The sequence below is a fragment of the Lepidochelys olivacea genome, assembly GCF_965140295.1.
Source record: "Lepidochelys olivacea isolate rLepOli2 genome assembly, chromosome: 1".
Classification (NCBI taxonomy): domain Eukaryota; kingdom Metazoa; phylum Chordata; order Testudines; family Cheloniidae; genus Lepidochelys; species Lepidochelys olivacea.
Genome location: NC_140411.1, coordinates 13901111 through 13921998, shown reverse-complemented (window position 1 = coordinate 13921998; position 20888 = coordinate 13901111). Strand labels below are relative to the sequence as shown.

Here is a 20888-nt window from a genome sequence, read left to right as displayed (position 1 = left end):
TCCCGGAGCCAGCACCCCATACTCCCCCTGCACCCCGAACCCCCTCCTGCACCCCAACCCCCAGCCCCCTCCCGGAGCTAGCACCCCATACTCCCCCTGCACCCCGAACCCCCTCCTGCACCCCAACCCCCAGCCCCCTCCCGGAGCCAGCACCCCATACTCCCCCTGCACCCCGAACCCTCTCCTGCACCCCAACCCCCAGCCCCCTCCCGGAGCTAGCACCCCATACTCCCCCTGTACCCCGAACCCCCTCCTGCACCCCAACCCCCAGCCCCCTCCCGGAGCTAGCACCCCATACTCCCCCTGCACCCCGAACCCTCTCCTGCACCCCAACCCCTAGCCCCCTCCCAGAGCTAGCACCCCATACGTTCTTCTGCACCCCAAACCCCCTCCTGGACCCCAAGCCCCAGCCCTGACCCCCCTCCTAGAGCCAGCACCCCAAACCCCCTCCTGCACCCCCACACTCTGCCCCAACCCAGAGCCCCCTCCTACACCCAAACTCCATCCTAGAGCTTGCACCCCTCACTCCCTCCTGCACCCCAACCTCTTGCCTCAGGCTCAGCCCAGAGCCCCCTCCCACTCTGCGAACCCCTCGGCCCCAGCCCAGAGCCTGCACCCCCTCAGGAAGGCCAACCCCCTGCCCCAGCCTGGTGAAAGTGAGTGAGGGTGGGGGAGAGCAAGTGATGGAGGGGGGGGATGGAGTGAGCGCGGTGGGGTTTTGGGGAAGGGGTGGGGCCTTGGGGAAGGGCAGGGGAAGATCCTGGGTTGCCCCTAGATTCAAAAAGTGATCTTGGGCATAAAAAGGTTGGAGACCACTGGTCTAGACCTTAGAGCAAGAGCTGCTTGTAAGGAGCGCCTTAAACGTCTGCTGGTGAAACCAGCGACAACGGGAGGGGCCGGTCTGTTTAAATCCTGAGGGGGTGGGTAACAAAAGGCCCCACCCCCTCAGCGACGGGAGGGACCACGGCCCCAGAACTGAACAGAATACAGGGGACAGAAGAGGGGTGCCGGACTGTCGGGTCTGGAAGACGAAATTCTCAGCAGGAGGCTGCACAGGCCACAGCTCTGCAAGCGTCCCCGACAGCACTCCACCAGCGGGCCAGCTTGGGGCGTGAAAGGGCAGGTCAGTCTCCATGGCCTGTCCAGTCCAGGGGCTCTCTTGAGACTTGCCTGTTAGCACCGACCGACTGGGTTTTTGGGCTGTGGGCAGTTGTCCCCTCGGAACAGCGGCGAGAGCCATCTGCGTTCTCTCACGTCGACCCCCTTTAGCAGCCGCCAGGATTTGAAGTAGTGACACCAGAATGCTCTGCTGTCCCGCGGCTGGACGGGCTCACACGGATGGGTGGCTGTGGTAACCGTGCCGCAGCACTGCTTAGCCGGCTGGCGGCCGGCTCTTTGGTGCTGGGGAGCTAATCGCCGCTGGCGCACAAACCTGCATTTGCATTGCAGAAAGGTGGGCGGGAGTCAGTGAGCCCCAGGTGGCTATAACCTTGCAGCAGCACAATGGGCAGCAATATGTGTCTAGAACAGGCTTCCCAGGGCTGCCAGTTTCCCGGGGTGTTTAATGGAGCTTTGGTCTTGGTGCAGTAAATGGAGACTTGTAAAAGCGTTTCTCCTCATGGGGTTCGAGGGAGCTGGGATTCAAGCAGCGTTTTGGCCCTGCAGCCTTCCTCCTGAGAGGTGTGTGCAGCACGGGTAAAACCAGCCACACTCAGGGTATTTTCTGCCTGTTAAATGTTAACGCTGACCCAGAGACTATGACTTTGAATCTCTGCTCTGGTTGGCCGAGGGCTGGAGGAGAGAAAGCAGCTCTTAGAACTGCCGCTGCAGAACGGTTTGCCTCCAGAGCTTCATATTGTAATGTACTGGCTAGTGTGTCTGTGTGGCCACTGCCTTCTACTGGGTGGAGTCAGGATGGCTGAACTGTGTGTCAGAAGCCCTGTACTTCCAACAGCCAGTGGCGAGTCTTCTTCTGTTAGAGGATTGTGCTTTTGGAGCTGGAGGATCTGAGTTCTGTCCTGGCTGTCTTTGTGAACCTGTGATTGGTGCTGGTGGGATGTAGAGTTCTACTTGGCTGTGAATTTGGTACCATACACTCGTATAGAAGTGTAAAGGGGTAAAGCCAGGGAGTAAAGGTTAAAGGTAGGTGCGTAGATTGTAAGCTCATAGGGGCAGGGACCATCTCTTTGTTCTGTGATCATACAGCATCAGCACCTAGCCCAGGCTTGTGACCGTGGATCCTAGACACTACGCTAATAATAAGAACAGCACTCTGATAGAACTGCGATGAGCATCCTCCACAAGCCTAAATACATAGATGCCTACATACAGAGATGGGGCCAGACCAAATCCCTAGATGTATGGAGATGTCTAGAGATCACTGGATCAAACACCCCCAGACTTTGCAATTAAAGGTATTTCCAGTGACTGTTGTCAAAGCAGCCCCTTCTGGATAGAGCTGGGTAAAGTTCTGCCTGTCTAGGTTCGTACGTCATGCTCACTACCCTAGCGGATGAACAGACTTGCAGCAGTTTCTTATCGCAGAGATCTTTGCAACCAGGTCCTTCCATTTTTATTTGCACAGGATCCATGTCCCCTGTGCTTGGGTTTGAGTTGCAGGTTCTGGTGACCTCAGATCTCGGTGTGAAACAGAGTCCAAGCCAGGGGGGTTCGCCTAGTTTCATTTTGAAACCATGCAGAGCTGCTAGCATCACATGATTTTGATGTAAAACTGTGGATCGTTTAAAACAGGGCCTGGATTCATTACAAAGGAGCCTCCTGCCTATCAGCAAGGTCCTCCTTGAGCTTTACCTTTGTAATGAAATCCAGACACTAGGCAAGTTTCAGAGGGATTTGCACTTGAATGCAAGTGCCCAGCTTTGGTTACATGGTGGAGCCATGGTGGGAGCTGGGGAGGAAGAAGGAAATTGAGATTACATGGCTCGATCTACTACAACTGCAAATGTAGGGGATAATCCGAGTTTGTCATCATTAGTGATTTAGCATGAGTTATTTGCATCCCCACTATACTCCACACACAAAACCCTTCCACTTCTGTGTTAGCTGCTCCCTTCAGCTCTCTCTAGTGTGGACGCGGGCTAGTACATGGCTGACTAAGACCTTGTTTCTGGTCTTTCCTGGACAAGAGCCCAAACTGCAGAGTTTGGATCTGGATCCTGCACTCCCCCTTAGTTCGGAGGTGCGTGGATCAGTGGATTTGGTTTGGTCTGTACAGTGATGGAAGAAGTACCCCGGCATTATTCTCTTACATTATGGTGTGTGCAGTGTCTCCAGTGAGCCAAGGACACTAGCCTCCAAACACACACCTGAGCCTGACATCGATAGCTAATACAGAATTGCTCAATGCTGCTGCTTTATTAACTAGTTATTGCTTTGCATTTATACTATATACATTACAGCATCTCTCCAGGGCTGGAGGTGCCAAGATTTTCAAAGATGACAAGTCATTTTGGGTGTCCAACTTGAGACAGGCCCAATTTGTAGAGGCAGGTGGGGAGCAGTTTGTGAAAATCAGGCCTCATTAAGGTGCTTTGAGTTGGGCCCCAAAAAACAGAGTGACCCCAAATCACTAGTTGCTTTTGAACATCTTGGCCCAACGTATGTAATTCCGTATGAGTGACAGCTTGATTGGAGAGGTTGAAGAGAGCTCAGAGGAGAGCAATGGGGCCCTGGGGAAAGGTTGAGAAGGGAATGATCAGTCTGGAGAGAAGACCGCTGCAGTGACACACAATAGCTACCTGCAAATATCAAACAGGATGTTTATAAAGGCCAGGCCCAATTATTTTTAGTCATCACTGAGGACAGAACAAGAAGTTTCCAGCATCAGCTGTTGCAGATGAAATGTAGCTTAAGCATTAGGGACAGGAGAACTTTATAGTTTGAAAGAATTAGACGGTGAAACGCGCTACCAAGGAGAGGCGTAGACTTTCCAGCTCCGGAGATGTGCAAGGATAGTTCGCCTTCTAATAGGGATAGCTTAAGACAGTGGCATTTACCTTGCACCACTCTGGGCTTCTGTGAGCCATCTCTGAACCGGGCGCATCAATACTGACTCTCCTACCTCGCTGGTGGGTTAATGTCTGGAAAGCACTTTGGGATCTTGAGAAGAAATGGATCTACATGATCCGGAGACTCTTTGCATAGTGTTCGTATCATCAACATGGGCTGCGGCTTCCTTTCCACCCTGCTGAAAGGAACCGCCCAGCCTGGAGCAGGGATTGTGCGAGCAGGGGCTGATGGCTGCCGGGGAGGATTATGCACTACCTGCCGCAGACATGTCCCATGCCTGGCTGAGAGGGAGCACATCGGATTGGCTTCTAGGAAGTGGCTGTTACTTGGCCTTTAGGGTAGAAACCACCTTAGCCTGTCGGGAATGGAAATTCTTTTATGCCGTGATCTGACCCTCTGACGCTGAGGGACAACGTCTGTTCGCAGTTCCAGTCGTGAGACCAAAGAGGGAACGGAGAGACAGGAAGAATTGGGGAGAAAAGGAGGGGGATCGGGACGAGAAGAGTCCTGGGAAGGAGGGGAGGGAGAGATTGACGTTCGCTGGCCTTGTGCAAGGGCTGCGTTCACGCCACTACTGTGGATTCTCTGGCCATTCCCACGTGCTGTTGCCAGCTATTGAGCAGAGCGCAATATCCTATTCCTTGCCGTTGCCCCCCAAGCAGCCACGGAGGCAGCTAACGAGATCCACGGGCAAGCAAGCAGCAGTGCTCCCTTCAGCTGTGTCCTCCACCCTGACGTCCTTTTCACAGCAGACCAGCCATCCAGTTCAGTGACTGCAGATTCAAAGCATTGCCAGCTCTATGTCTGTGTGTACCAGGGCTCTAGATGCCACGTTGAGCTGAAACCCTTGTCCGTGACCAGGGCTCCCTCCATCCTTCTTCCCCTGATTTGTCCACTGGCCTTTCATTCCTCAGGGGCAATCAGTTATTCCCTCACTAGGGTGCAGGAGAGATTTCACGTTGTCACTCAGAAAAATGTAGCTGCCAGTCACCACTCTCAGGGCTGGTTGTCAGTGTTCAAGTTTCTTCACACAGCCCCGCCATCGCTCCTGGTTCCATCCAGTCGCTCCTGATAACCCAATTGTCCACGGGCACCACACAGCTCTACTGGTGTTGCCAGCACCTCTGCTATTCCAGTCACTCTCCCAGTGGTAGGAAACGTGCATCATTATTTCGTCCAGCCTTCTCGAGAAAGCTCTGGCTAAGAAGAGCAGCTGCAGGAGTCCAAGGTTCAGCTTCAGAAAGTTGAAGCTAACTTTTTTCTTTTTTCATTGGAGCCGGCTGGATGCCAACCCCACACATGCAGTATAGCTCCTCTTTAAACACACACGTCATGGGAATAGTCGCCGTTTGAACTGGGATTTCTAGGAACGGCACATAAAAAAAAAATCACAATGTATAATAAGGATCCCAATATTACAGACGTCACTTAAGCCCCAATTTGAAACGCTGCCACCTCTGGGGTAAAATATAGCAACAGTTTACAGAGTAACAGCCGTGTTAGTCTGTATTCGCAAAAAGAAAAGGAGGACTTGTGGCACCTTAGAGACGAACCAATTTATTTGAGCATAAGCTTTCGTATGCTTTCGGAAACCCACAGTATGCATCCAATGAAGTGAGCTGTAGCTCATGAAAGCTCATGCTCAAATAAATTGGTTAGTCTCTAAGGTGCCACAAGTACTCCTTTTCTTTTAGCAACAGTTTAGTACAGGAAGTAGGGAGAAAAATCACTGTATCCAGCTAAAACTACAGAAGAAGCTTTAAAGAAGAAAAACGTAATTAGCAGAGCTTGAATTTGGCCAGGATGCCAGGGTTAATGCTGCTACTCACGTGAGAAGGGCTGCAGGATCTCAAGTGGCCATGATTCGTTAAGGCCTCTTGTTCTATGGCTCATCACAAAGTGCCCCATGGGACATCGAGTCAATGCCATCTCCCTGGCTTGCGCAGTAACAATGCCACTTCCTACCGCAGCTGTGGTTTCCGTTGCTGGTCTCCTGTCCTGGGACTTGCGGTGAATCTGACTTTGCTTAGTCTGTAAGGTTTTTTAGACAAGATCACAGCCTCATTTTTGTTAACTTGCCACATGTAAGCCACTTGTTTTGACTCTTAGTAATTGACCTGTTTCTGCTGCCATCGGTTTGTCTGCCAGTGCTCTTCTTGATTATTTGCATACCCACAATCTGTCATCCTCAAGCCTTCAATGCCAATAGTTTAGCGGTCACCCTAACCTAATTATGGATGTGTTTTAACTGGCCGGCTGCTAATGAAAATAAGGGATCCAAGCCAGTCAGTTTCCCATGTCTTGTCTTTGTTACAGTAATATTTGCAGCAAATGGAATGATCTCACTGGTCCATGCACAAGTAAATACTGTTTTTGTGCCTCATACAGACCCAGACATCTGAGGTTTCCACAGTGAATTAAGCCAAGGGGCATTGCCAAAGCTGTCAGCGCACAGACACTGTGCAGACTACGGAAGAAGTGTAATTCACCCAGCAGGGGGTGGCGTTCCAGGCAAAATAGGAAGAATTTTTAACCAGTGCCTACAGGTAGTTAAACTGGTTGTCAGGTCAAGCACCAGGTAATCCTCTAGAGCATCCTTAAAGTTCTTAGAGGCCAGCTGTGAAATCTGATTTATCACTAGCCACCTGACCAGGAAAGCTAAAGACCTCCCTCAAATTTTTTATCCTGAGCTCTGGATTAGTCCCTTTGGGGGTTTGAAAAATAACTCTGCTGAAAGGATCAAATGTTACCTATTAGGAAACAAGATGCTATTTACTTAAGCAAAAACATAAAGCAGTTGACAGAGCTTGATACCACAAATGGCTTTTATTTCAGGATCTCTGAATTCTCAGTATTTCAGTTCTGTAAATAAAATAAGCTGTTGTTAGAGAGTAAAGCGATTGTTTGCAACGAGTTTAGATTGCTTGGTCTATTTAGCATGTCAAAGCGAAGGTTATTTGGGGGTGGTGGGAGGAGGTCTTGATCATGGTTTATAGCTTCCTACCTGGGGAGAAGATTTCAGATAGAAAACGGCTTTTAAATCTAGCAAGCAAAAAGCATAATAAGATCCAATGCTGGAAGCTGAAACTAGATAATTTCAGACTAGAAATAAAGTGCCCCTTTTTAAAGTGAGGGTAATTAGCCATTGGAACAATTCACCTAGGGATGTGATGGATTCTCCATCACCTGATATCTTCAAATCAGGATAAACTGTCTTAAAAATGCACCCTAGTCCAACCACAGGAACTCTCTGGCTCTGGTAATGCAGGAGATCAGACTAGATGATTGTGAGGTATTGTACAGTAATGAGGGGGTGGCATATAAACACCCTAGATAGACAGATAACCATAATGGCCTGAAAGTCTATGAACTGGGGAAGTGTTTGCTGCTTTTGTTTTTCATGGGATTAATACATCTAAACCACAAGTGTTGCCATTTCCAGAGAATATGCACTCGGTCACCTCCGTTGATCGAACCATCTCAGACCGTATCCAAAAAAATCAGAGACTGGAGCTCTGAACATTAATAACTAGACCAAATGAACATGCCTACGAAATCTTCCCCATTATCCCCAAACAGTCAAGCTCTCAGTCAGTGCCCTGCGAAAATAATGGGAACGGTGGCTTCTGAAACCTGAGTGGGAAACAGGATTCTTCTCCAGCCATGCAACCACTCATTTTTTCGCTCCCTTCTGCTGCTGTCTTTTGCACGTACTCTCCAAACACTCCAGGAGTGTTGATTTAGGTGCAGTCCTCTGATGGGGCTGTTCAAAAGATGATGATGATTATTTGAGTGCCCAGAAATGCATAAAATGCCTCCACAAAACACAAAAGACAGGACACAGTCCTTGCCCTGAGCATTGTACAAATTAAATTCAGATTGTCACAACAAGTGAGGGGCATAGACAGGAGGGGGGCAGGTGGATAAAGGTCGGAATAGTCACGTCGCTCAGTGACTCAGTGTAGCTGGCAATGTTCTTCATCAGACAGGGAATTATCAGCCACGCCCAAATCAGGCTTTAGCCCTTGCTTCTGGGCTCCATGTTGTGACTGTGGTTGCTGGAAGGGGTCACTCTGAGAATGCTCAATCTGGGCAAACTGTAAAGAATGGAGCAGACTATCCCCAAAACTGGTGGTTTATTCTAATAATTAGATTCACCAAGCCAGCAACAAAACAGCTTCTGCAATACCTTACTGTTTACCCAAAAAGCCAGAAATACAGCTCCCCTAAAACAATCGAGCCCTGGGCTCCCATCCAGACAGCCAAGTCAAATCTGGTGAGGATTATTTAAAATCTTATTCACCATATATAAAGTTCTATCGATCCCAAGAAATTGGACACATACCCACCAGGTCAATGAATATTTCATATCTCACCCAAATATACGCTTACAGCCAATTCTTATTAATTAATCTAAGATTTATTAAAAAGAAAAAGTTCTTGTGAATAAAAGATCATTATACCTACAGATATGAATAAAGTTCTTAGGTCAGTTTCATAGCATAGGTGAGCTGCTGATTTGTAAAAGTTCTTGCAGAATCAATTTAATAGGTTACTGTCCATGTATAGAGTTTGTTCAAATTCTTGTTCAAAACAGGTAATCATCAAGTGATGGATTACTTGATGATTACCTGTTCTGTTCATTCCCTCTGGGGCACCTGGCATTGACCACTGTTGGAAGACAGGATACTGGGCTAGATGGTCTGACCCAGTATGGCCGTTTTTATGTTCCATGAGAATGTGCAGGGTAATCCAAAAGACCTCAGTCTTGTGACTTAAACTTCCCCTGATAAAGTTCAAGCCGATCTGAGATGACAGGATCAGGTCCTAGAGTTCTTTTATAGAACTCTGTGAGGCTACGACAGCCTCCTGACAGCCGATAACACAGTAGGCATTCCTTGGACAATGAATACATAATATACATTGTTGCTTTGAAGTAAACCTCCTATTTCCTATGTATACACAGGTAATTAATTGCATTGATTAGCATAAAGTAATTACCCTTTCAAGCAGTTCATAGACAGTTTACTACAAACTTCAAAGAGAAATATAGACTATGATGTTATTACACTCAAGTTTCATCTAAAACTTCAAAAACAGACTCCAACGAGAGACTGCTGAATTGGAATTAATTTGCAAACTGGATACAATTAACTTAGGCTTGAATAGAGACTGGGAGTGGATGGATCATTACACAAAGTAAAGCTATTTCCCCATGTTTATTCCCCCCCCCCCGTTCCTCAGACGTTCTTGTCAACTGCTGGAAATGGCCCATCTTGATTATTCCCCCCCCCCCCCCAGCTCTCCTGCTGGTAATAGCTCACCTTAAGTGATCACTCTGGTTACAGTGTGTATGGTTTCAGAGTAACAGCCGTGTTAGTCTGTATTCGCAAAAAGAAAAGGAGGACTTGTGGCACCTTAGAGACTAACCAATTTATCTGAGCATGAGCTTTCGTGAGCTACAGCTCACTTCAGAAGTGAGCTGTAGCTCACGAAAGCTCATGCTCAAATAAATTGGTTAGTCTCTAAGGTGCCACAAGTCCTCCTTTTCTTTTATCTAAATGTTAATGTCCTTTTTGATCTCTGAGTCAACAGAATATAGTAACAGACAGCAACAGAAGTTCAGGGTCTCCCAGCTGATTAGATCACATTGTTAACAGCTAACAAGATATAGGTAATCACAGGCAAATACAATTAGTATTTACTTCTAATTCTCTATTACAGAACCCTTGTCCATTTAACATGGCTTTGAAAACTATCTACAAGAAATGACCCTTTTATCACTTCAATACTTTTCTAATATGTCCTTTAAAGGTTGATTTTAGGACACTTAGCCTGCTGGTTGCTTAACACTAGCTGCCTCAGTGTCACACATATATTGTCCAGACAACCAACCAACTCACAAAACTTCCAGCTAGGGCTTTCTACCCAGTCCCAACTCCCAGGTCTTCCCACCTGGCACCTCCCTTCAGGAGAGTCTCTTTTCCTGCAGCTCCTCTCTGCAGTCTCCCAGCCCCTTTATAGGGAACATCTGTCCCATTCACAGCTGCATCTATCACTCTCACAGGTCCGAGAGCCCAGCCCAGGGATTTGAAAGGAGGGGATGGTGAGCTGGCAAGCCGAGTCCAAGCAGTGTGTGTTAGAATCAATCATAGACTATCAGGGTTGGAAGGGACCTCAGGAGGTCATCTAGTCCAATCCCCTGCTCAAAGCAGGACCGATCCCCGACTAAATCATCCCAGCCAGGGCTTTGTCAAGCCTGACCTTAAAAACCTCTAAGGAAGGAGATTCTACCACCCCCCTAGGTAACCCATTGCAGTGCTTCACCAGTGTTAGTTCAGAACACCAGCTGTGCTTGATCCCCTGGCCTGGCCTCTCCATTTAAACCTGTCTCTGAGCACTCACTGGTGCCAGTCCTCACAGCCCTTCTCAAAGCATGACTGCAATGGCTTCCACCACTCCCCACTTTATTCCCCATCTCTTTTCTCATCCTCGGGCTTGGGGTCTCCTTCATACCCCAGTTCAGCCAGCCAGGGCTCTGCCTCTCATGTTAGATCCCACACTCCACTCCCAAAGCATTTCATGCTATGAGCAGCTAGCCTCCGGCTCGCTCCTGGCTGAAGTGCTTGGTGGGTTGTTTGCCACAAGCTATTAAGAGAATAAGGGGACCATTCTGTGGGAGGCCTGAATCAAAGTTTCCACTACTTTTCTCCCAAGAACTTCATCCAACTTTTCTTCCCCTTCCTATAGAGTTTGCCTGTTCTGGAGCCCACACGCACTGTGAAGCTGCCTGTCTGCCGGCTTCTGGGTCCGCTGTTCTCTCTCTCTTCCAAACCCCTCCTTAATTTTGTTTACATGCTGCAGCTGCACTTCCCAGGCAGCTGGGTTTCATTCGCTTAGCGCCCTCCAGTGGGGTTTTGCCTCTGAATTTTAATTTGCTCCGCCTTGGCCGCGCCCCTCCTCTTAAAGGGGCATGGGTAATTTTGTTGTATATATTTTAAAAGCAATGTCAGTTCTTCCTTTTGTGTTTTAAATCTGTCCCTACGCTCTCCCTGTTCTCCCCTTCCATTGCATGAAGGAGCCCAGTAAAACAGCCAGCTTGAACTAAGTTTTAATATATGCTCTGTTCATGGGCTCCATTGGAGGGCTTGATCTAGCTCTCAGTGACACTCGAGTAGGCTAGGAATAGCTCCCCTGAAGTCACTGGAATGACACGGGTGTAAAACTGAGCAAGTAAGAGGAGAGTCAGGCCTTGTAATCTCCCCTTTGTCCCTTAGGGCCTGATCTTCCAGATTGCTGAGTGCCCTCCACTCCCACTGACCTCAGTGTGGATCCACAGCATGCAGTCCCTCCCCAGGGGCGCTTGGCACCTGACAGGATCGGGCCCTACCTCCAATAGCCATCCCCGCTTTAAGGGGCCAAGTGAGGTTGACTGTAAAAGGTGCCAGGGATCTTGCCATCAGCTAGGAATGGATCCATAAATCTGTACGTTCTGCTTCGATGTGGTCAGGAGCCAAAGGAGAGCAGATGCCTGAAAGCCAGACGGGCATATCCCCCAGAGCAATTCCCCGTCTAGAGGGGTTCGCGCTTCCCTCTGAAAGCCCAGTGCCAGGCATTGCATTGGCCCAAGCCAGCTCTTACTGCTCTTTGCCAAGTGGCTGGCAGATTGGTTGATCGCTGGAGACCCCCGTGCTCCTTGGCAAACTGTTAGCGGGGGGAGAAGCAGCATCCAGTTCGATGGCTGGTTCACGGGAAGAGCTGCAAGGAGGACGCAGCACCAGCCGTTGATAAAAGGCAGAACAGCTCCTGGCGGGGAGCCCGCTGCACAAGCAGGGATGTTAGGGAACCTGCCGAAATGCTGACGGAGTGGGAGGGGAAGCTGAATGGCGACGGAAAGCATGCACACACCGCAGCCAGATCGATCTCTGTCCAGACAGCCTCCCTCCAGCCTGGGGGAGCGTGCCTCCCACTGCTACAGATCGCACATCCCCAAGGAGTGGCCAGGCTTGCTGCCATCCCCAGCACTGCCGTCTGCCCTGATGGATGCCCGTGGGCGGCATTAAATTAACTCCAAGTACTCATCCTCCGGAGTGTTTTCATTCATATCCGGCCAATTAACCAGCAGGTTTTATTTGCTTTAAATGACTAACGTTCTGACAGCTGGCAGAGCAATGAAACCAGTCGCCCCTTCTGCTCAGCGTCACTCTTCTCCTCCACCCTGCGCTCTGCGAGCGCCTGGCTTTATTCTGCAGCAGCTTTGCCCGGGCAGTTCTTCAGGTGGCACAAATCAAGGTGGGGCTGGCCCACGGCAAATGTGTCCAAGCAGGTCTGAGCTGGCCTTGCTGGGCAAGACACTGCCATGATCGCCCAGTTGGTGTTATCTCCTGTTTGGGTGAGAGCAGCCCCTGGGGAGACTCAGTCCCCAGGAGGGTTTCAATGAGACCACTAAGGGGGAGTATGATAGTCTATAAAATCATGACTGGTGTGGAGAAAGTAAACAAGGAAGTGTTATTTACTCCTTTTCATAACACAAGAACTAGGGGCCACCCAAAGAAATTGATTGGCAGCAGATTTAAAACAAACAAAAGGAAGTATTTCTTCACACAACGCACAGTCAACCTGTGGAACTCCTTGCCAGAGTATGTGGTGAAGGCCAAGACTATAAGAGGGTTCAAAAAATAACTAGATAAGTTCATGGATAATAGGTGTATCAATGGCTATTAGCCAGGATGGGAAGCGATGGTATCCCTAGCCTCTGTTTGTCAGAAGCTGGGAATGGGCGACTGGTGATGATTACCTGTTCCATACTCTTAATCCATACCCTGTAAATTAGTGGTTGATCATATTTTAGCTATTGTGTCCACTGCTGGACATTTGACTTCAGTAATGAAGCAGATTGGTTTGTTACGTATGAAAGTAAACACCTGTCTCACGACTGGCTAGGAGCAGTCATGAAATAGGCCTGCAAGATGTTGTCTGTCTTTTCAGAAAATTGTCTAAAGCAGTGAATCTACTGTGATGGTATTTAACAGTACTTTATATGTTCAGCCATCAACGGATCCCTGCAACACCCCAGATGGCAATTGCAATTTGTTCCAGCTGAGTTCTGTGAAAATGTGATCACCTTGTGATGATCCAATCATACAACATATGTAAATCTTTGTTTCCTGATTGGCTTATGAGAGATGTGTAATATTGTTGGGTTTTTTTCCTGGAGCCTTCAGCTCCCCATTGGAACATCAGAAAGGGGCAGCTGGACTTTTTAAAAAAGTGTGTAATCGTAATGGAGATATTTCTGTCTGCTTCTGATGAAGACAGTCACAAAGTAGGGAGCAATATATGCAACATAATGGCGTTGTGTGAGCAGCAAGATGCTGGAGGGCTGGACTTTGAGGGAGACCAGACCTGTCCACAATAGCGAGAAGGGCTGCAGGAAATGACTGGCAAAACCCTCTCTGTAATCGTCCTTTGAATTTTTCTCACTATGGGATGTCCCCTTTGGAAGGGTCTCAGCCCATGCTCTTCTGAGAGCTTGTTGCTTGGTTCCCATACAGGGCAAAGCCAACAGTCTTTCACAAAGGCAAATGATCTCATTCCCTGTGATACCCTGCCAGCTGCAACTGTGGGTTTGCTCACTCAAAGGTCCTGTCTACTGGCCTGCCGCTGACCGCTGCTGTCAGCTCTTGGTATTGGAAATGGTTGGCCCACTCATACTGATGGCACAAAACTATCTTCAGTACCGTTCCAGGAAGCACGACTGAGACTTGGTGCCACCATGTCTATAATGGCGCCAGGATATCTGCCTCCGCCGCACTAGCAGATAAATATTGGCCAGCATAGGCTCAGCAGGGCCCATCACAGCCCGCCAGGTTCATAAGTAGCCTCAAATCCCCTAGGGAAGTTCTGCCAAGCTTTCCCGCCATAGCTAACACTGGCTGAGCTGCTCGCATCGTTGGGAGCACTAGTGCAGAGGGGATCCCACTGCTAACCCCAAAGGGATCTTACTGCTGACTCCAGTGTTTTAAGTGTTATCTCATCTAATCCTGCACAGAGCATATCTGATCAGTCTGTCCACATATTTATTCAAGTGACACCATTATAGGACCTAATCACATTAGCCGCGCCATCAGGGGCTCGTTCACCTGCACATCTACCAATGTGATATATGCCATCATGTGCCAGCAGTGCCCCTGTGCCATGTACATCGGCCAAACCAGACAGTCTCTATGCAAAAGAATAAATGGACACAAATCTCACATCAGGAATCATAACATTCAAAAACCGGTGGGAGAACACTTCAACCTCTCTGGCCACTCAGTAAAAGATTTACGGGTGGCAATTTTGCAACAGAAAAGCTTCAAAAACAGACTCCAGGGAGAAACTGCTGAGCTTGAATTAATATGCAAACTAGATCCCATTAACCTGGGTTTGAATAGAGACTGGGAGTGGCTGGGTCATTACACATATTGAATCTATTTCCCCAAGTTAAGTGTCCTCACACCTTCTTGTCAACTGTCTAAATGGGCCATCTTGATCATCACTACAAAAGTTTTTTTTTTTCTCCTCCTTCTGATAATAGCTCATCTTAACTAATTAGCCTCTCACAGTTTGTATGGTAACTTCTAACTTATCTGTATGTGTATATATATATCTTACTATATGTTCCATTCTGTGCATCTGATGAAGTGAGCTGTAGCTCACAAAAGCTTATGTTCCAATAAACTTGTTAGTCTCTAAGGTGCCACAAGTACTCCTGTTCTTTTTGCGGAGGTTATTGAGAACAATTTACCTCCCTCCTTGTAACAACCTTTTATGTACTCGAAAACTGTCATCATGTCCCCTCTCAGTCTTCTCTTCTCCAGACTAAACAAACCCCATGTTTTCAATCTTCCCTCCTAGCTCATGTTTTCTAGACCTTTATCATTTTTGTTGCTCAGTGCACTGCTTTGGGTACCTTAACTTTTTTCAATATTTCTTCCGCTAGGACCTTCTGAAGCACACGCCCGTGGACCACCCCGACCACCCCTTCCTAATAGACGCCCAGAGGAACATCAAGCAAGTGGCCGAGAAGATAAACAAAGGGATGAAGAGCGCCGAGGAGGTGGAGAGGAACGCCAGGATAGTGCAGGAGATCGAGTCCCACATCGAAGGGATGGAGGATGTATGTATGCAATGCAGCGCTCCAGGCAAACCACTAGCTACCCGCATCCTTTGTATGGAGAGGGCAGTGGCCCTGGGTAGCATTCTCAGGGGCACGAGCTAGAGGCCGGTTAAAAAGGTAGCCCTAGCTAGGCGTCCATTGGTTGGGCGAGTGGCTGAGCTGTGGTAGCTGAGAGTTCCGGCCCAGCGCTGCGTCGGGGGACACAAGCCCCTTCGAACCTCGTTTCTCTGTCTCTCAATCCTGCACTGATTGTTTCAGCCCCTGATTCACCCTGCCATGAGATGGGGCCCAGGCCGCACCCCAGTCCGAACACACCCAGGCTTTGGGACCTTGTGGATCTGGACTAGAACGCGACGGCTGTTCCCTAACTCTGCAAGGGGCTGAAGCGAAACCCCAGATCTGAACTTCTTTGAACCCTGCTGGAGTTTGGTTCTGAGTCTGAATTTCACAACTAACCGCTAGCCCTGGGGAAGGGGTAATTTGACACCAGTGGCTTTACCCAGAGTATCCGGCCAAGCTGGCCCCTGTCGGTTTCTCCAGAAACTCAGATACTCCTGTCTGGTTTCTCCTAAGACAGCTCCTATCTGTTGTCTCTGGGCCACCCCAGTCCAACCCTGCTTCTCTCAATCTAGCCTGATTTCTCCTCTTTGTGGCTAGGCCTTCATGCTCCTCGCCTACAGGGAGGGTTTGAGGAGCAATTCAGTCATGTTCATAAAGGTGAGCCCCTCTGTTGGAAGATGGTCCCGGAGCACAGAGGAGTACTTAAAACCCTGCTGCTGCTGTGATGTCCTGAATCAATCCCTTCCATGTTAACAGCAAGAGCCTTGTCCGCATTATCATGCCCGCTCCGATGTTAGCACTGAGACCGACAGAACACGTGGCGCCTCCCACAACTCTTTTTGTTTCTGTCCTTGCAGCTCCAGGCCCCGCTCCGGAGGTTCCTACGCCAGGAGATGGTGGTGGAAGTGGTAAGAGCCGCCCTCCCTGTCTACCATCACTGCCCCTCGTCCTCGCCTGCCCCTTCCATGCGCGCCTGGCCTCATGACTCGGAGACGTGACCTCTCTCAGAGGCAATGGGAGCTTTCGAGGTCATCTTCCAGGCTTGCTGAGCGCTTGCAGCGACGTGTGCAGAGCAGAGAGCCAAGTGCAGTACACAAGGCTCCCAGAGGGTAGATCTCCCCTGAATCGCCAGACCCTGGAGTCAAGTGCACCTTGGTGCTTTATACAGCCAGTGAATAATAATTGCAAGGCCTGGAGTTTGGGGAGGGAGCTCTGTGGCTGTTGCTGAGCTTGTTTCTGCCATGTAGGGTGTTCCCTTCTGCAATGTAGTGACAGTCTCCCCCAGAGCACAGACCCTGTTTAGCCGCAGAACAGGTACAGCAAAGGCAACGCAAGCACCCTGGGGCTGCTTTTCCTGTGACTTTCTGGAAGGGGAAATCTGCTTTGGTCAGCGAACTGAATCTATCAAAGGTACATCTATGGTGCCTATCACCACAGTAGCTAAGCACCTCACAATCTATTTAGCATCAGGACACCCCTGTGTGGTAGGACAGTGCAATTGGCCCCATTTTACAGATAGCCACCTGTGACACAGAGAGACTTGCCTAAGGTCACCCCAGAAGCCTGTGGCAGAGCAGGGAATTGAACCCAGGTCTTTTTCAAGGCCTAGGTGAATGCCTTAACTCCTGCGCCATCCTGCCTCTCTGATGCCAAGTGATGCTGGCAACACGGGTTACAGGTGCCAGTTTATTGTGCGATGGGTGGCTTTCAGGTAGGTATGTGCCGGGGCCCAGCATGAGAACTGGGATGGGCAGGTGGAATGGAATATGAAAAGAAGATTCAAGCATTCTAAACTTCTAGAAGGCAGAACACTGGGGGCCTGGGCCAGATTCCATATAAGTCAGAGAAGAGATTCCCATTGATTTTAAGGGGGTTTGATTGTGCACTGATTTTGCTAACAGTGTCCTTCTCAGCAAGTAAAACCACATCATTCATGCAAACAAATCAGACTTTATATGGGGGTTCTGTTTATAGAGGGTTAATAGACATTAATAAATGGTTAATCAGTTGTTTTACATTGTTATTGGGTCCAACCTGGTGCAGATTTTTAGCAGTGTGGATGATTAACCATTGGAAGGGTGGAAAGTCTTTAAATCCAGACTGGATATCTTTTTTAAAGAGGTACTGTAGCTCAAACAGAAGTTGTGGGCATGATGTAGAAATTACTGTGTGACTTTCTCTGGCTGGCGTTATGCAGGAGGTCAGACTAGATGATCCCTTCTGGCTTTCAAATCCATATATCAGTAGGTCATGTGGTTCTTGTAACCATGGTTTATGGCCATCTATAGCCCCTTCTAGCCATTCATAACGTATGCCACTCATGTCTGTCACATGCTTAGAACATTGATTGATCATTTATTAACCCTTTATAGACCACTTATAAATGGAACCTTAATACCACGTGTCTCCCAAGCACCTGTAACATGTCAGGTTTTAATCCCTTGTCTTCTCAGGTTATCAACTTTGGTACAAGGGATTTGTTATGGATTAGTTCCCCATGGGGCACTCTGTCATACCTTAAACCCCTCCAAGGTAATCCAGGGCACTGTGACTGTGGACTGGTGTCCCAAGGGAAGTGATTAAAGTTGCACCACTTGAGATACTGGGAGTTCAGTTAGACAAGGCACTTGAAGGAATGGCTGCCCTTCCGGAAGAGATGCATTAGCCAAACACAAATCATTAGGCTCAGTATAGGGGAAACTGGGTGACATGTAATGCCCTGTGACATATAGGAGGTTGGACATAGATGATCTGACGATCCCTTCTGGCATTACACTCTTTGAATCTATAAATTATACCATAAAGCCCTGAGCAGGTGGGGATGGGCTGGGAGAGCTAGAGAGAAATTTTGTCCCCCTGGTTTCTGTCATTCGCTGACTCCAGTTGCTGTGGAGGAGTGTGGTCTATTTAAAGTGCTACAAAACCACAGAGAGAAACCTGAAACCTTCATTCATCTAGCGCACGCGGCCGCTTTCAAAAGAAGCATGTTCACTGCCTCCTTCTCGCCCTTATGCAATGAAACCCAGGGGTTTTCAAACAAGAGAAAGGCAAGCTTGCTTTTGCATTTCCCAGTCAAGTATTCTGTGGGCTGTTTCCATAACAACGCAGCACCAGCCTGCCAGTGCTGATCAAAATACATAGGCCCCTTTTCACCAGATGCGTTAGCCCTGCTCCACCAGCTATGACCCAAGGTCATTTGGATTTGCCAAGGAGAGAGAGCATGTGAGTTTGTACGGACACAGTTCTCGGGGCACATCCTGGGAGCTCAGCCCCAGAAATCTGGGAGGAACCACAGGCAGGGCAAGCAAGAAAGACACAGGTTATTCAGAACAATGAAAAAGGTTTATTGCCATGGGTAAGTGGGGTGAGAAACTGGTCAAAAGCAGAGAGAGAATGGTCAAGAATAGAGTTCAAATAACTCAGTGCAAACAATATTAGCCGTTGCTTCGGCCCCGTTTTACCCTTCACGAGCTGCTCCCAGGTTAATTCCACTTCTTGTCAGTCACAGATGCCAAATAGATTTTGCAAACCAATTTTGGTTCATGAACCGTTAATTTCGTACGTTGCTGCCATTGGTAGAGTCTCATTAGTTACTTAAGTCACATGATATTATTTCTTCACTGCCCCAACAGAACAACTGACATTTTCTAAGCAGTAGAACAAGAAGTCACAAATCTCAGTGAAATCTTCCAACAATACTAGTTTGTGCTGTGATCGGAGGAACTGTCAGGATTTGCCAGCGTTTTCGGCAATGCCCGGCAGCCATCCAAAGACTCACGATGACCCACAAATGACAGCAAACAGTGGTGTCTGTGATCACTTGATTAGCTCTGAACAAGAGGCCTTAGGGCGAACATGCATTGGAGGTGGGATGAGCTAGGTGACTTACAGTAATCGGTCCTTCCCATCACCGATCTCTAGGATGACTCTGTGGTCCTACTGTGGTTATTTCTTTGTGTTACAGTATCGCTCAGAGCCCCTATCCGGATCAGGGCCCCGTTGGGCTAGGTGCTGTACAAACACAGGGGAGACCCGGCCTCTGCCCAAGCGCTTGCAAATGGGAGTAATGGCCTCAGACATTAGATGCACCTTACAGTAGGTTATCGCAGTGGTTAGGGCACTTGGTGTTGAAGACTGTTCTTCTCCATAGCTCAGCAGGACCTGCCCAGTGCAGCCTAAGGATCAGGAGCTGTAGCCACACGCTTACTCAGTAACAGCATGTGCTCCCCTGTGGATCTCATCTGTCATGGGCCTGCAGAGCAAGGACAGAGAGCGAGTGATGTCTTGTCGCCCAGCTCGGCTCCAAGGCACCACGAACATGCTTCAGGCCACGACGAGCAAGGCTGCTCATTCAGACAGGCTCTGCCCATCTTCCGACCGCGGTCCTTGCTTCCACGTGCCCTTCGTGCTAGATTAGGCCGCCCCCTCCACTCTCCTCCTCTCAGCAAACCCCGCCGACCATGCTGTGCAGCCTTGCTGATGTGCTGATCACACCCTACTGTATTGTGATGGCGTCTTTCCAGCCTTGATTCAATTCTCTGAGCCTGTATTGCCAGCTTCCACGCAAGGCTAGTAAGGCACCAAGGTGCAGCGGCTATTGCTGAGAGTCAGGACTTCTGGATTAACGGAGCAGCGTGCCTGACCTGAAGTGCAGATGAAAGTTGGCCTCTTCCCGCCTCAGTTCCTTTGCAAATGGACAGTTTGCCAGCCTGGCCAGCTGCTCTGCTGCAGTCAGGCTCGGGCTGACTGTTCGGGCTCTGTCCTGGCTAATTCTGAATGTGGCAGGTGAGTTGCAGCTGCTAGTGAGCGGCAGGTGTGAGGAAGCTGAGGCAGGCGGCTCATTCGGTTTTAGCTTCAGGCAGGATGTGCTGAGCAGTCAGTGCACCTGGGACTTTTAGACTCAGATCAGCCCAGCAGCTTGTCCTGGCCCTCAGGACAGGTACTATACACCAGACACAAGCCTGGCAACGTCAATCCGGTGCCTACAAAAGGTGGCCCTTTATTAATAAGGGCTCACCAGATCCAGAGGTTCTTACTCCAGCTAAGCTCCCGCTGGCGTCACTGGGGGCTGAGCCTGAAATAAGGGCTGAGCAGAAGGTGAGCTTGAGAATTGTCCCATAATTACTGAATTTTAAATGTCATCTTGGCCTCAAAAAGCAATATTGGGGCAACCATATTGTCTTGTCGGACAAACAAATCTGAGCTTGGCTCGCTCATGGACAAGCCATTTAAAAATATCTCTAGCCTGTACCCTGCAGTCCAGTGTCCATCGGGCAAGGGTGGGGGGTCAGAATCATCCTCTCATCCCCAGATCCTTCACTTTGATGCTGCATCAGCCAGAACCTGTTTTGCCTTTAAATGTGCTGCTTTTTTTTCTTTGTATTGCCATCACCTGGGTTTGGGGAGTGAAAGGGTTAATTCCCCCCCCCTTGTTGCCATGCAGAAGGCAGTGGGTGGGAAGAAGGACCGTTCGCTCTTCCTCTTCACGGACCTGCTGGTTTGCACCACCCTGAAGCGCAAGTCGGGCTCTCTGCGCCGCAGCTCCGTGAGCCTGTGAGTAAACCAGCAATCGGCCTGGAGAGAGGGTCAGGGCTCGCCCAGTGCCTCTGCCTGCCACCGTGGGGATGGGGGCCACATG

At 49.1% G+C, this 20888-nt stretch overlaps 1 protein-coding gene across 1 annotated transcript in view; it reads left to right on the top strand.

The window, feature by feature from the left end:
* Positions 1 to 20888, top strand: part of ARHGEF17 (Rho guanine nucleotide exchange factor 17) — a gene marked incomplete at its 5' end in the record, with an annotated part of 237680 nt that overhangs the window by 184834 nt on the left and 31958 nt on the right. The window contains 3 exons of the mRNA XM_084617490.1: positions 15014 to 15190; positions 16108 to 16158; positions 20694 to 20803. Coding sequence (XP_084473616.1) covers positions 15014 to 15190; positions 16108 to 16158; positions 20694 to 20803 — 338 coding nt within the window. The remainder of the gene's footprint in view (positions 1 to 15013; positions 15191 to 16107; positions 16159 to 20693; positions 20804 to 20888) is intronic.